Source organism: Macaca fascicularis, chromosome 7 (assembly GCF_037993035.2).
Source record: "Macaca fascicularis isolate 582-1 chromosome 7, T2T-MFA8v1.1".
In the NCBI taxonomy this organism is placed as follows: Eukaryota; Metazoa; Chordata; class Mammalia; order Primates; family Cercopithecidae; genus Macaca; species Macaca fascicularis.
Window position 1 is genome coordinate 104,486,307 of NC_088381.1, and position 15,446 is coordinate 104,501,752.

The 15,446-nt window shown below is 41.0% G+C and overlaps 1 protein-coding gene across 3 annotated transcripts; it reads left to right on the plus strand.

Annotated features, from left to right (window-relative positions):
* Nucleotides 1-140: 140 nt before the first annotated feature.
* Nucleotides 141-15,178, plus strand: PAX9 (paired box 9). Of its 3 annotated transcripts, none has more exons than XM_005561108.5 (4): nt 141-319; nt 1,119-1,745; nt 4,728-4,870; nt 14,486-15,178. In XM_005561108.5, exons 1-4 carry the CDS (start codon nt 316-318, stop codon nt 14,738-14,740), a joined length of 1,029 nt encoding a protein of 342 aa, XP_005561165.1. In that variant the 5' UTR covers nt 141-315; the 3' UTR covers nt 14,741-15,178. The 3 variants fall into 3 exon arrangements, with proteins under 3 accessions (XP_005561165.1, XP_045252228.1, XP_073853356.1); XM_045396293.3 differs by having other exon boundaries at nt 4,731-4,870; XM_073997255.1 differs by lacking the exon at nt 4,728-4,870.
* Nucleotides 15,179-15,446: the final 268 nt, after the last annotated feature.

Consider the following 15,446-nt stretch of genomic DNA (forward strand, 5'->3'; position numbering starts at 1 on the left):
CAATCACCACGCAGCTTGCCCTCGGACCCGCCCCTTTTAGGGCGTGTCCCCAGTGAGTGATAGACTGAGCCGCCCGGCCCCGCTCAGCCCAGCCCACGTTGCTGCTTAGATTGAAATGCAGAACTCACGTCTCTTTCATCGGGGCACAGACTTCCTTTTACTTCTTCCTTTTGCACTCTCGCCTCCTCCTCCTGGGAAGAATCGGAGGCGCCGGCGGTCCGCCCGGGTAGCAACAGGCCGGGCCACTGAGGCGGTGCGGAAAGTTTCTGTCTGGGAGTGCGGAACTGGGGCCGGGTTGGTGTACTGCTCGGAGCAATGGGTGAGTGGCGGCGGGGGACTCTGTCAGAGCCGGGAAGGGAGGGAGGGAGCGAGCGGGCGAGGGAGGGAGGGAGGGAGGGAGTGCGAGGGCGCGCGCCACTAGGCGCTCACATTCTCTATTGACTTTGCTCGTGTTCCTACAAGTTGTAGGAACACGCTAAGGGTCAGCGGCGCACAGCAGTTCAACGTGAACGCTGGCTACTGGGTGGCTGTTGATGCCATTTTCTGATTTTAAGAGAAGGGAGCTGTGGCATCAGCGCCCCGCAGCCCCAGTAGCAAACCAAGTTTTGTTTCACACGCGCGCACACACGCAAACAAAACAGGAAAACAAAACAAAACAAAACAAACAACAACAACAACACACCCTCTAGCTTCCCCTAGACTTTGTTTAACTGCCCGGGTCTCCAGAAGGAAAGCTGGGGATGGGATGGGTGGAGAGAGGGAGCGGCTCAAGGACTTTAGTAAGGAGCAGGCGAGAAGGAGCGCGTTCAGGCGTCAAGACCGATTTCCCCTCCTGCTTCGGGAGACTTTGAACGCTCGGAGAGGCCCTGCGTCTCACCACTTTACTTGGTTGTAGGGGCCTCCGGCACGGCAGGAATGAGAGAGGGGGTCCGATTGGACCGTGACCGTTTCGGGCCGTTCGGCTATGTTCCGGGACCGTATGGTTTGGGGACAGTCCCAGTCGTTAGTACGGGACGGGCGCGTTCGCCCAGTCCCCGGACGCGCAGGGAGGCCCAGTGGCAGGCGGCTGTCCCAAGCAGCGGGTGCGCGCCCCTGCGCGCTGTGTGTTCGTTTTGCAGAGCCAGCCTTCGGGGAGGTGAACCAGCTGGGAGGAGTGTTCGTGAACGGGAGGCCGCTGCCCAACGCCATCCGGCTTCGCATCGTGGAACTGGCCCAACTGGGCATCCGACCGTGTGACATCAGCCGGCAGCTACGGGTCTCGCACGGCTGCGTCAGCAAGATCCTGGCGCGATACAACGAGACGGGCTCGATCTTGCCTGGAGCCATCGGGGGCAGCAAGCCCCGGGTCACTACCCCCACCGTGGTGAAACACATCCGGACCTACAAGCAGAGGGACCCCGGCATCTTCGCCTGGGAGATCCGGGACCGCCTGCTGGCGGACGGTGTGTGCGACAAGTACAACGTGCCCTCCGTGAGCTCCATCAGCCGTATTCTGCGCAACAAGATCGGCAACTTGGCCCAGCAGGGTCATTACGACTCATACAAGCAGCACCAGCCGACGCCGCAGCCAGCGCTGCCCTACAACCACATCTACTCGTACCCCAGCCCTATCACGGCGGCGGCCGCCAAGGTGCCCACGCCACCCGGGGTGCCTGCCATCCCCGGTTCGGTGGCCATGCCGCGCACCTGGCCCTCCTCGCACTCCGTCACAGACATCCTGGGCATCCGCTCCATCACCGACCAAGGTAGGGGCTCAGAGGCTGGTCATGTGAATGTGCAGCGTCTGCTTCCGCACTCCAGCGGAGGTACCAGTTTCTGCGGCCTCCGGGACCCTGTCTTTCCCACCACCTAAAGCTTTTTCCTTTGGAAAAGTAAGGAGTCTTCCTAGGGGGTGTCCTGATCTCATTAACTTGAAACTCATGCCCCTGGTTTCCTTGCCACACACAGTCTCCTGCCTCAACTCAAACTATCAGACCCATAACATCCCCCCATCCCCAACACATGGTTCGCATTTTCCACCCTCCCCCGCCTCTCGCGCCAAGGCAGCCTCAGCCCGGCTTGCTCACTTGGAGAGCACGGCTGGGGCTGGACTTGGGGCGCAGCCCGGGAGGCCCGAGCCTGCTTGGGGCTGCCGGCTGCAGACGCCGCTGCGGGCAGAGCAGCTTGCTTGGGGATCACTACGGCCGGGAGCAGTCCAGCACGCGGTGGAAATTGAAGTATTCTTCTCCGATTCTGGATTGTGGTAATCAGGCCAAATTTGCTCAGGCAGGAAGTTCAAATGTCACCTAATTGGTTTCGTTCTTATGCTTCACTTCATTTTCCTCGGAAATAGAGGTCCCGAAGTTACTACTAGTAACTTGCATGTAACTCATTCCCAGATGAAGTCATATTCACATTCTCTCTCTCTCTCTCTCTCTCTCTCTCTCTCTCTCTCTCTCTCTCATCATTCACTTTCTAACTTAACAGACTTCACTGTATATATCTTAGGAAGGGAAGTGGCCTCAGCAACTGCAGTGATGGAGATAAAATGCAGGCAATTCCATGCTGTCCTTTTACGGTTCTTTTCAGTTTTCCCTGAGCCTGCCACTTTCCTTTGGGGTCCCCGGGTCCCCGAGAATGCAAGTGGATATCTATCTAGTTCCTGCATGCTTTCAGCAGTGCCACCCCACTGTTCCTTTCCTTTCTCACCCCTGACCTTGCCTAGTCCTAAGCGTCCTTTCTGCGTTGTCAGAAGGATTCCCCGAGCCCTCCTGCCCAGTCCGGCTTCCGCAGGAGACCTGAGTTTGTTTTCTTTTACTGAGTTTTTTTTTGTTTTTTTTTTTTTTTGTTTTTGTTTTTTTGTTTTTTTTTTTTAAGGCGTTAACTTTTTTCTTGGTAGGGAGAAAAGAAAGTCTAAATGACCTAGATGCAGAATTTAAATAATGCGTAGATAGTCCACTTTCTTAATTTCTCAGCCTGAAGTTTTAAAAGTGTGGAGGAAAAATTAAATGGGAAAGGGGGAAATAGTTTCTTTAATTACTTCCTGCCTTTCTTGGTTGCCACCACATTGGCACAATTATCTTTTTAAGTAACTAAAGCAGGGCTCTGATTTCTCATCTTCTTGTTTTCTGACTGCAAGTTTACAAGACCCCAGTTTTGTCTTATTTGGAGCTACTTGGAGCCGTAGTTGGAGAGAGTTTGCCCTTGATTTATAGGATAAACTGACCTCACTGACATTTAAAGGAAGCCCCTGTTCATGGGAAAGTGTGAGATCAGCAGAAATGGGGGCTCACAGGGGGATCTCAATTTCTTAAGATAACTTCAGGCTTGTGCCCACCGACTGCCTTTTGTCTGTGAAGGCAAAGACAGACAGGCAGTTCTGGACCAAAACACAGTTTCCTGGTGCAAATGGGACTCAATCCAATTCTTGGGGGTGGTAGAGGAGGAAACATAGTGGAAAAAAAAAAAAAAAAAAAAAAAGACTGACAGAGTTGAAAATAAAACTTTTCTTGCCTAGGGATATTACCATCAGAGCAAACGTCAGTTGGGAAAGCATTGGACAATGGAAAGGAGCAACTTTTCCTTTTAGATATTGTTGTGATTTTGGATGCCAGCTTTAAACAACCCAGCTTGTGACAAATTTGTGATTATAAAAATGATCATTTCTGCAAAAATGATCACTCTCTTAAGCACTGTGTTAGATGGACGTGTTTAAAATCAAGTTACAATGGCTTTGCCAAACTTCGCTCCTCCATCCATAGGACCCAAAGACAAACATACATTGTTTGTAGCCTTCACATATCTCTTTGAAACTACACCTGGACACCGAAAAATGCCAATAATTCAATATGCACAACCCTAGGTATTATAGTAATTATTTTACACCATACAATTTTTCTTTGCATCTCCACCAAGAACAGAAAGAATAACAGAAAGAAAAAAATAACTTAATTTTACTTTCATTTTCTTAACCTATTTCATTTTCTCTTTCTTGTATATACATATTTGAAACTTTTTTCAGGAAAACCCTGCCACTAACACCCATGGCATGTATAGTGGCAATTGCAAGATTTATTTTTTAAGTCATATGCACATATCACATGTGTAATGTGTAGAGGTAGAGTATCAAGGGGAGCCCTATGCACGCACAAAGCAGAAATCTGTGCACGTATATTTTGCACCGTATCGTGGGAATAATTTAGTTATTTGTTTGCAAAGGACTTTGCAGGTCGTTTTGTTCTCTATTGACATAAGTACCAGATCCCCACAGCGCAGTGAGCACCAGTGCAGGCACCCTTAGGTCAGACGCCCCTCTCTTTCTTTTCAGCCAGCCCCACTCCCAAATCGTTGTCAACCCCCAGTCGGCCTTGGGTTAAGAATGAGGAGGTGGAAAACGGCGCGTGCAGCCTTAAGGGTTCCTTCCCCTATTTAGATTTCTTCCACTCCTTTGCCCTGGGAGAGCGGAGGGTCGGAGGGAAATAAAATACTGGTTGAAAAAGAAAAAAATATTTTCCCTCAGGCGTGGGTCAGAGAATTTGGAAAGGCCTACTCTCAGGCAAGTAAAACTTCACCAGGCCTGGGTTGGAAGCACAGGAGGTCGCGGCTGGGCCTAGCGCCCTTGGGAGGCCAAGGGCAGGGGGCCGACCCAAGGTCTTAGCCCTCCAGCTCTCCGTCGCGGGTTTGGGTCCCATCTCAAGAGTGGGGCGCGCGGGCTGGGCCTCCGGCCTGACACCTTCTCTCCTCTTCAGCAGTGAGCGACAGCTCCCCCTACCACAGCCCCAAGGTGGAGGAGTGGAGCAGCCTGGGCCGCAACAACTTCCCCGCCACCGCCCCGCACGCGGTGAACGGGTTGGAAAAGGGAGTCCTGGAGCAGGAAGCCAAGTACGGTCAGGTGAGGAGGCGAGGGTCAGGTCAGGTGGGTCGCTTGGCGGCAGGGATTTAGGCGATGGAGACTCGGGTTCCTTTCTGAGCTTCCCGCGAGAGAAGCCCAGGCTGGCGCCCCTTTGCTGCTACCAGTCAGATCCTTCGTGGACTGGGGCTAAGCAGAGGCCCGAGCCTTGGAAGGCGGAGCTGGGGCCTCGACCCCTGCCAGGGGTCGGGAGAGCTCGCCAGGGCGCGGGGGGTCTGGGGCGGTGGCTCCCCGGGGCGCGGCTCTGGGAAGCGCCTCCAGGCCTCTCGGCCTCTGGGGGCTTGGAGAGGCGGCTCCCGAAGCCCTTTCAGCGGCTCTCATTGAGGGTAGAGTTAACCAAAGAAGGCGCTTCCGAAGGGCCAGGCGGAGCAGCCCTGGGGCCTCAGACCCGCACCTTCACGCCCGCGAAACGCGCGCACCGGGTCTCGGCCTCGCGGTGCAGCAGCGGCTGCGGGGTCCTCAGGCTCGGACTTTCCCTCCCGTGGCTCTCGGACAAATCCGCTTGGCCAGTCCTGTGAAGAGGGGCACTCAGATAAACGTAACAGAGCTACCATTTTCTCGACTAAAGGTCACATTGTAATCTCCCAAGGAAGTTAGTGAGAAAACCTCAAATTATACGGACTGGCTGCGGACCGTTTAATTTTTCTTTCCCTCTGTCCCTCCCTCATGTCTCCAAAGGAAAATTTAAAACACTCGTGTTTTTTCCCCCCGAGAAAAGCTAAGCAACCACCACAACAAAAGCCCCAGATTTAAGTCTAAATTCATCACCGTCCTGGAGTCAAGAGTTCAAAACTCTCAAAAACCGAACCTTAAGGCAATGTAAGGTTTCCCCAGCAGACCTCAGTAGGTTTGCAAATTTCTTAATCCCAAACTCAATTCCAAAGCCTCAAGCTATTCAGTTTTCGTTTTATTATTTTGAAGACTTAAAATTTTTAATGTTTTCTTATCTGTCAAAATCAGCTTTTAACATTAAGTGGAACTTGTTCCTCTCATTCACTTGCAAAAAAATCCTGGTCATTATTTTCTGTAACAAATCCCATTTCCACTTCCTCTTCCCTCTCTTATTTTGTTGAAATAGAATCAGAATACACATTGGTGGCTCTCCAATAACAAATAACACAGAAAATAGCAGCAAAGAAAGAGAGCCCTTTTCCTTAGTCTGTTTCTACTGTAAAGAATGTCAATGAGAAATGATAAGGAAGTTTGTCATTTTCTTTTGCTAAAGCACCCACCCTTAATTCGTAATTTGCAAAGAAAAGGCAGAATAGTACAATGGTTAGGAGCTCCAATCTCTGGCTGTACGACTCCTTCGGAAAATATTTAATTTTTTAGAGTCTCTATTTCTTCATCTTTAAAACAGGGAAATCATACTCCCAACCCAGAGGTGTTATGAGTATTCAATGAGATAATGCAACCATATGGCACATAGTAAGCATTTATTAAGTATTACCTGTGGTTCTAAGTGGCAGTTAAAGAGAGACGTGTAAAAGCAAGTAATATTTATCAGAGTATACTTTGTTCTGAGAGACCATAGTCAAAACTTCAAGGGATTTTGTTACAAACATAGAAAGAGTGTATACAAGGCACCTACCAGAGAAGCAAGCATTTAATAGGCGCTTAGTGCTTTTTATTAGGTCATCATTTATTGGACTAACGTTGTGAAGTATAGAGTTGAAAAAGTTTCTAATTCCCACATGTCATTGATGAACCCAGTTTATATATCAAGCAGTCATAATCCAAAAAAACCTTTATAATTATTATTTATTTATTTATTTTGAGATGGAGTCTAGCTCTGTCCCCAGGCTGGAGTGCAGTGGCACGATCTCAGTTCACTGCAACCTCTGCCTCCCGGGTTCAAGCGATTCTCCTGCCTCAGCCTCCGGAGTAGGTGGGATTACAGATACGCGCTGCCACACCCACCTAATTTTTGTATTTTTAGTAGAGATGGGGTTTCACCATGTTGGCCTGGCTGGTCTTGATCTCCTGACCTTGTGATCCACCCACTTCGGCCTCCCAAAGTGCTGGGATTATAGGCCTGAGCCACCGCACCAGCCAGTTATTTTTATTTTCACTTCCTTGAATTATAGATCTAGCATTGAAACTTGTTTGGAAATGCTTAATTTATAATACACTTCAAAACTAAACTGACAAATTATTTAAAATAAAAAATTTGAAGTTTCAAGTAATTGATATTCTGATTAGTAAAAATAGATTATCTTTTATATACTAAATTTTAAACCACTAAATTATCACATTTATAAAATAATATAATTTAAAGAAATAAGTAGCCAAATAAATATTACTCTAAATACTTAATAAACTAATTTTTCCAGAATAAAAAATATCAAACTTACTTTTGCAAAGTTCTCAATTGCAATATGCTAATCTTCTGCATTGCAATGTATTTAATAGTTAGATAATTCAAATGATGTAAAATTTCAAAACCTGAAAAGTTTTTAAGAATAATATAAATCAGTGGCTACTCTATGATAATTATCAAAATAGTGCTTAATGCTGAAGATGTGCTAAGTAGGCACATAAACTTCAGCCGTCATTTTTTTGAGCAGTTTTGAACTTTAGACATTGATTTCGTGTAAAGTTAAATTACACAGTAATACTTGTTTATAAACATACAAAGGTAAAGTGTTGCCCATATATGTGCATTTCTCTTACCAATGTTCAAAGGGCAGATTTATTTTTAAAAGTTATTTTTCAAAATGGAATCAGCATATTTCAACCAAAATGTAAACTCAGGTAACACATATTTTTCCCTCTGTTTATATTATGGACAAAAACTTGAATGTCTTTGGCCAAAAAAAAATCTTTAAAAATTTTCCAACTTTCAGAGCATTTGTGATTGTTATTAAATAGCGCAATATTATGTGATACTAGTTTAATTTTATTATATAAAGAAGGAAATTGAGAATTCAGAATCATAGTGCTTAAAGCATATTTTTCCTGAGGACACCTGTAGAATTACCAAGGGGCTAAACTACACAACTGAGTATAGATACTATTGATTACCATAACCTAGAGTTTCTATTTTCAGCTTAAACTGTAGAGACAGATGCCCTGATTCCTACTAATTAAAACTGTATGCACATTTCAGCTATGCATATAGATATCTTTTGTCTTTGAAAATTCAGTTTAGAATATTCCAACTTGTCTTACATATTAATATTACATTGTAATTAACATTTTGCAGTGCCATTCAGAAGTCCTTATTGTCTCTGAGGATAGAATATTTATTTTGGCTTTTTTAAACCCACAGTTAGTATGGGGGCTAGAAGTACTTAATCCCATTTGCTTCTGAATGGCAACAATGTTCTCTGGTTCCTTATGGCTGGTTCTTTTCTGTTGAAAGCATAAAACTCCAATAGAATACAATTGGAATGGTCAAAAAACCTCATATAGAGAATCACAGGGGCTGGAATACATTTGTCCTTTTAGGAAGTCTTTAGTGAATTAATGCTTCAATTTTATTCAAGCTATGTATAAATAATTGTATAGTTCTTGAAAATTTTTCTACAAATGGGCATACTTGCTCAGGAAAAATACATTGAATATCTGATACTCTTAAGTAATTGGAGACACAGATTTATAAGCTTTGGGTATCTTCATTTTGGGGTTGCAGATGTTAACTTGGTAAGTTTAATATAACACTAGCTACAAACTGGGATGTCAGAAATAGAGAATAGTCTATAAATAATTGAACTTTTTAAAAGTTCAGAATTAAGTTGTGAAAATAGTTGAATTTACAGATATAATCTGAAATTCTTACGAAGCATTTACTTGTACATGCATCTGAAATGAAGATAGTCTTCTAGAATCCTAAATGTGATTTTCTAGTGTATTATTTTAAAAACTGGCTGTTCTAGCGGATGTACTGTTCTCAGAAAGATATAAATGATATTGCACTAAATTTTTCTTCATATTAAAGTTAATTTTTATAAACAATTTATAATTTATAAACAATGAAATCTTAGGCAAATGCCAGCAGAATGTCTTTGAAATTCATAATGTTATCTGTTATGAAAAACATTATTTGACCTGGTTATATTTTAACCAGTAGTATTTCAAAATAAAATTAATGATTATATATCAGTAAAATGTGTTGTATAAAATAGCAGGGAAAGGTAACTGAAAATTGTTCAAGGCTATGTCAATTTTAATAATATTTTGGAAAATTATAAAATTTAGAAAAGCTTTTAAATAGCAGCTTTCCATTTCTTAAAAACATTTAGATCTACAATATGATAAGTAAGCGTAATTAAGATCTTGTTGGATGAATGTTGAAACCATATTTATAACCATCATTTCATTTTGTCAGGTATGTTTTACTAGGTCATTGCATAATGAATTAAAAAGGGAAGAATGACAGTCAGAAAAATGAGTTCACCAAAAAAGAGAAAATCTTGTTTATTTTCAGATCCAAAACTTTTTCTTGCTTATGATATTGAGGTTGAAATTCTAGGTGAAGCATATCTCTATTTGTGGCTAAATCTACTTTATTATAAAGCCAAGGTAAATTCATTTTATCATAAGAGGAGGACTGGGTTGAACTGATAAGTGAAAGCAGATTATGGGTAGAGGACCTGGCACTGTTATTTGCATTTATCTTCACGATAAAAAATGTTGAATAGACAATTCCCAGAATTTGAATAATGGTCTATAACCTCTAATTGCCAGACATTTGCCATAGCAGTTTTATGGTGGTCACAAGTGTTTTGATACTAATGTATTTTCATTTTCTTGGAGGAGGGAGGGTAAATGGAATAACCATAAATCAAATAATAATGGCTAGGGTAGAACTTCTGTTTACTTTTTTAAACAGCTTCATTCATTTTGCTTGCTTAAAGTGTAATGCTTGTCCTGTGATAAACGGTGCCTACCTTTTTGCTTTGTTTTTTAAGCAAGACTGTCACATCTTTTGCTTTCCACAAACCTATACTAACTTAAGTGTACATATGGTTGTGGAATGCTTATGATGTATACTACTTTGTGGGGATACAAGATGATTAAGGCAAGTCCCTGTCCTCAAACAGTTTACAATCTAGCCCTCTGTCAATACAGTTCTTCGACATATTCACTAAAGTTTCTTTTAAAAAACTGGTAAATCTGTATTTTGAACATTCAGAACAAATGAAATTAAAACATGTACTTTCATTCTTCTTGTAATAACCTTAACTAGAACTACGTTGCATCTTATATATTTTTTTCTAGACTCTTTCCTTTAATGTCAGTGTGATGAAGGTCTTTTCCTAAAAGTATTAAAACAAAGCAAGTAACTTACTTTTCCTAGGGTATGCAATTTAGTCTATTTTGCTTTGTATTAGTAAATCTCCTTCTCAAATTTAGGTAGAAGATAGTTTGCTATAGAGAGCACCCTTGCACAGTTCTTTCAGGGGAAAGAATTCTCATGCCTTTCATGGAAGATCCACATGAGAAAGGAGTTGATGGATTGAAGTCTTATTTATGGAATCTTTAGGTAAAGTCATTTTCAAAAATGAGATTTCCATTACATGACCATTGCTGGGGTTTCATTTGGAAAATTTGTTTACTCTTCCCTGGGGATTCCATATGTTGGTTGATTTATAAATCATATTTACAATCCAATTAAATAGAGTAATTTAGCATGTTTGCTCCCACTATATTTATAGTGTACATTTGGTAGTCTCTACTCGGCCTAACTAGCTTTTCAGATTAATTACATGCCCTTCACTGAAAACATTAAACAGATTTGGGACGTTTAAGTCATGTACTCTTTTACTGGAAAGAATAAACAAACATCAATGCTACCTGTAGTTGTTTTCCTTTGTGGTGGAAAATTTTACTCTTTCAGTGATTGCTTCATAAATAACAATTACTTGACCCAGTAGAGATTTATATCTTTTACTAATTTTATGTGTCAAAATTAATAGTGAGAAAATTGATGTGTTTATTGAGTCACTAAAATGAATAAATAATGAAGGTGGCAGGAGGCAGGTAAAATTTAAAGCACATTTACTTGCTCTTTTTTTTTTTCTAAATTTACAAATCTGAACTTCGAAAGTAAAAAGTAAAATTAAGACAAAAGTCTCCAGACCCCCAAGCTAGGTCATAATTTAACCTGAGGGAAAACTAAGGGCTATTTTTATACTGTTTTAAGTTTAAAGATTTCTATTTTTTTTTTAAAGCAAACACTTTAGCCTCTCCTTGCCTTTTTTTTTTTTAATTTTTTATTTATTTTTATTCTTTTGGAGATGAAGTCTTGCTCTTTTTGCCCAGGCTGGAGTGCAATGACGCGATCTCGTCTCACTGCAACTTCCAACTCCCAGGTTCAAGCGATTCTCCTGCCTCAGATTCCCAAGTTGCTGGGATTACAGGCACCTGCCACCATGCCCGGCTAATTTTTGTGTTTTTAGTAAAGACGGGGTTTCACTATGTTGGCCAGGCTGGTCTTGAACTCCTGACCTCAGGCAATCCACCCGCCTCAGCCTCCAAAAGTGCTGGGATTACAGGCGTGAGCCACCGTACTGGGCCACCTTTTCCTATGAGACGAAATCAACCCTCTCCGAGCTTCTCTTCCTACCTTGTCTTTCTGCAGTACAAAGGGGATTGCATTACTAAAATGATACTAAATAAATATTGTGGATTTAAGAGAACTTTGAAATATTTAATAATAAGAATAATGACATAAAGCAAGTTTGTGAATTAAGTATGAGAAATTGGACAAATATGGAAAAATTTGCTCATTTTTTAACACTTGATAAATGAATGTAATCATGGAATAAATAAGGCACTAAAAGGTAATACAGGCCTAAATCCAATGTCCTGCCTCCCCCTAAATTCCAGGAGCATTATCTAAGATAAAAGTTCAATGCAGCATGTCTCTGAGGGCCACCTTTCAGGGGGAACATCTCTGGGCAAAAAGAAGTGGGTCCATGTAAGGGAACCACAGACATTGCAACAAAACAACTCAAGAGTCCAAGTAAATGGGGCACGTCAATGAGCAATAATTCCAAGAGCAAAGGTGTAAGAAAATGGAAGATGACTAAGCAAGGATCTCAGAGAGAACTGTAATTTTGAATGACAGATAAAATACAAAGAAAAAAGAATAGGTAGGAAAAATTTAGCTGTGATGAAAAATAGAACTCACCAACAGTTATGTTCTGCTAACTAGAGCATTGTTTCTGTCATGTATAATATTAAATTGTTTAACCTTATGTCCCTGTATGATGTTGGCCAAAGATTTTTATTATTTTAGAATTAATTTTTAATGTTAGCATTCTTTTTTCATTATTCTTAGTTCACACTGGCATCAGTAGTATAAAATATTAGTTAATGCTGGAAATGAAAATATTAGTTAACACCACATACAGATGTGAACACCTTTCCATAACTGAATTGGATTTATTTCTTTCCAAACTCATTTATCATAGATTATTGGGACAATTCTAAATAAAAATGATAAAAACTATAATCTCTATGCAAAACTAAATTTTTTTCCCCTGTAATTTGATAGTTCTCTATCTTGATACCCATCTCACAAGAGCCTTAAAGTGTGTCTCCTTTGAGATATAATCAGCAATTCTCAAAAAGTGGAAGAAACTATTTTTTTTTTTTTAGAAGCTAAGAAAGAGGTAAGGATCTAACAATGAGAATCATGTTCTAGGAGAGAAAAGAATTTGTTACCAGATGTTATCTCAAAAGATGCTCTAGTTTTAAATTAAAGTGCATCTATCTTTTAAGTGTCCAGGAAAAACAGTATGATATGCTACAGAAGACCCTGCATTGGACAGGGGTGATAAATTCTTTTAACACATGGTCACTGACTTGCCAATTGGTTGAGGGTACATGGCTAAACCTCTTAATCTATATCCTTGTATAAAAAGAGGATGATTTCATTTGTATTCAACAGTTATGTGCAGTAGTTTCTTGATTAAAAAAAATGCAGCATCATCATTCTCTGGGACGCTTCAAATACACTTTAATTTCAGTTGAACATTGTCTTGTGTTTGTGACATGCTATCTTGTAATTATGATAAACTCAATCATTTGTAATGAACTATATAATTCATTAATCCTCATTATTCAGTAAAATATGTTGGATATTTCTTGGTGCCTGCGACATAGGACAAACTTAAGAAACTTTAGCTTCCTTTCTCATTCCCTATTTTCAAAGAACCAACATCGAAAAACACAACCTGAGGTGTTTGTTCTTACAGAACATAGACACAAGGCTAACCCCTCTAATATTTTTCTTATTTTGTCAGAAATGCATGAGTAATGTTAAGTCATACCCATGTATATATTCTATTCCATGTACATATTCATCTACTCTGCACTGAGAAAACAGTTTCTGAGAGCCCACCACTGCATTCTCATAGATGTAGAAGTGAAAACAATAGCCCAAATAAATTAAATTAGAAAGTAATTCATATGTTGCAATTGAACGAGAAGACGTATTTAGCTAACATACACCTGATTAATTTAATTTTAAGGATTAAATCAATTTTCCTAATAAAATTATAGTATTTACATTATATTTTCACTAGGAAATATGTTGAAATGGTAATTCATTCATGTCACTATCAGAACACAGGATCTACTCTTTATTTCTAAATAGTATAAAAATTGAGGGGAAAAAATTAGACTACTTGAAGAAGGATGCCCAGTGTTCATGCCAGAATCAGGATTAAAAATCAGGGTGTTTTTAGTGTTGTTAATAGTAACGATACCAACAATAATTCATTGGCTGCCAAGAGAGCACTGGTTTCTAGGCAGGCTCGCCTGCCAGGAGTGCTGCATTGTGTTTGCAAACAAAGATTTTAACTTCTAAATTCACTTCAAGAGATTTATCCACGCGGCTTTTAAAAACTCACATCACAGGGCCCAAAAACTTTGCAAGCAAAATTTCCAATTTCAAAACCAGGTATATGCAGTTCTTTTATATGAGGAAAGACAGTTTCCTTTCTGATAAAACAGTCCTGGAAAAGGTACCTGCAATATTCATTTAAAATCCTTACAAGACAAAGTGCCTGATTTTTGTATGTCCTTTGTCCAACGGGAATTTTCAATATGATCTCTTAAAATATGGTATATATTTTCTTTAACGAAGGTCGTGTTTGTTGTGAGTTTCTAACATGACGGCCTGCAGTCTGTGCCCTTCTTTACTGAAAATAAAAGCTATACCAACCAGGCCTGTCACAAGTGCCTCAACAAAAGAGCCAAACAAAACCCAAGTCCCAGGAAGGTTGACAAAGGCAATGAGGACAGCCGAACAGATTCTAAGAGTATTTAATCGCCATTGATTCTTTCTTCACCCTGCACCTCCTTCCTCTACTTCCAAATAGCACAAGCAAATACTATGAATTTTCTGGTTGCAGCTTTCTCTAAATGTTTGTGGAAAGAATAATATCTTGCCATTATGTTTGTTTAAGTGGCAAGACTGTGAATGTCTTTAGAATATAATAAAGCTCAATTTTTTTTTAAACAGTCGGAGAGTGGAGTTAGAGCATTGTTGGCTTACTCAGACTTAAATTCTGCTTCTAAGAACCTGTGAAACGTTCACTCCTATAATGTGATTATTTTTCACTTCTTTTCTACTCCTCTCAGGCGCCAAATGGTCTCCCAGCTGTGGGCAGTTTTGTGTCAGCATCCAGCATGGCTCCTTACCCTACCCCGGCCCAAGTGTCGCCTTACATGACCTACAGCGCTGCTCCTTCTGGTTATGTTGCTGGACATGGGTGGCAACATGCTGGCAGCACCCCATTGTCACCCCACAACTGTGACATTCCCGCATCGCTGGCGTTCAAGGGAATGCAGGCAGCCAGAGAAGGTAGTCATTCTGTCACGGCTTCCGCACTCTGATGGGAAATTCCGTCTCCAGCAGCTTCACCCGGGTCTCCCCGTATCAGCACCTCCTCCCCCAATTCGCAGGTCTCACATTCCACCCCTCCTGCCCTCCAACTCTCCTGCCTTGAAAGCTGGCTGTACGGACTCACATCCTTTGTGCTGATGATACTTACATATTTCTTGCCATAACTTTTCTCTTGCAGAAAAACTGACATGACTTTAGGATTTAAAAACAAGAGCAACAATAAGCATTGAATGAGACATTGTGTTGCCCACATACTGTCTTAATATAGCAAAGAAACCTACACCCCTCAAAGGGTTTAAGGAACTTTACAAACTAGTCTTTGGTAAAACCACGTGTGTATATTTATTCTAAATCAACCTAAACTTTTGAAATGTGCAATTGTTGAGATTTTGCAAAATCAATAAAGGAAAGTACTTATAGAAAAAAAATTATGCTACACCCTCTAATCAAATATGGTAACCAAGTAAGCTTTAATTCATCATTAGGAAACAAATCAATAATTGACTTGAGTGATCCTTTGTTTATCTTTAAGACATGACCTATTTTGTTGAAAAATATATGTAGAACCCAAGCAATATCTGAATCTAGCTCTCCCTGGTGTTTTGACTTGGTTCCAAATACAATAATGTTTATATTTTCTATTAGTTTGTAAATATGGACTCTGGATGGTGCATTTGTGTCTTCATTCCATAAGAT

Bases quoted from the DNA above. Each gene is read 5' to 3' on its own strand.
- PAX9 (XM_005561108.5), top strand. The intron at 1,746-4,727 runs GTAGGGGCTCAG...TCTCCTCTTCAG, and splicing joins CCGCTCCATCACCGACCAAG to CAGTGAGCGACAGCTCCCCC. The intron at 4,871-14,485 runs GTGAGGAGGCGA...TACTCCTCTCAG, and splicing joins AGGAAGCCAAGTACGGTCAG to GCGCCAAATGGTCTCCCAGC.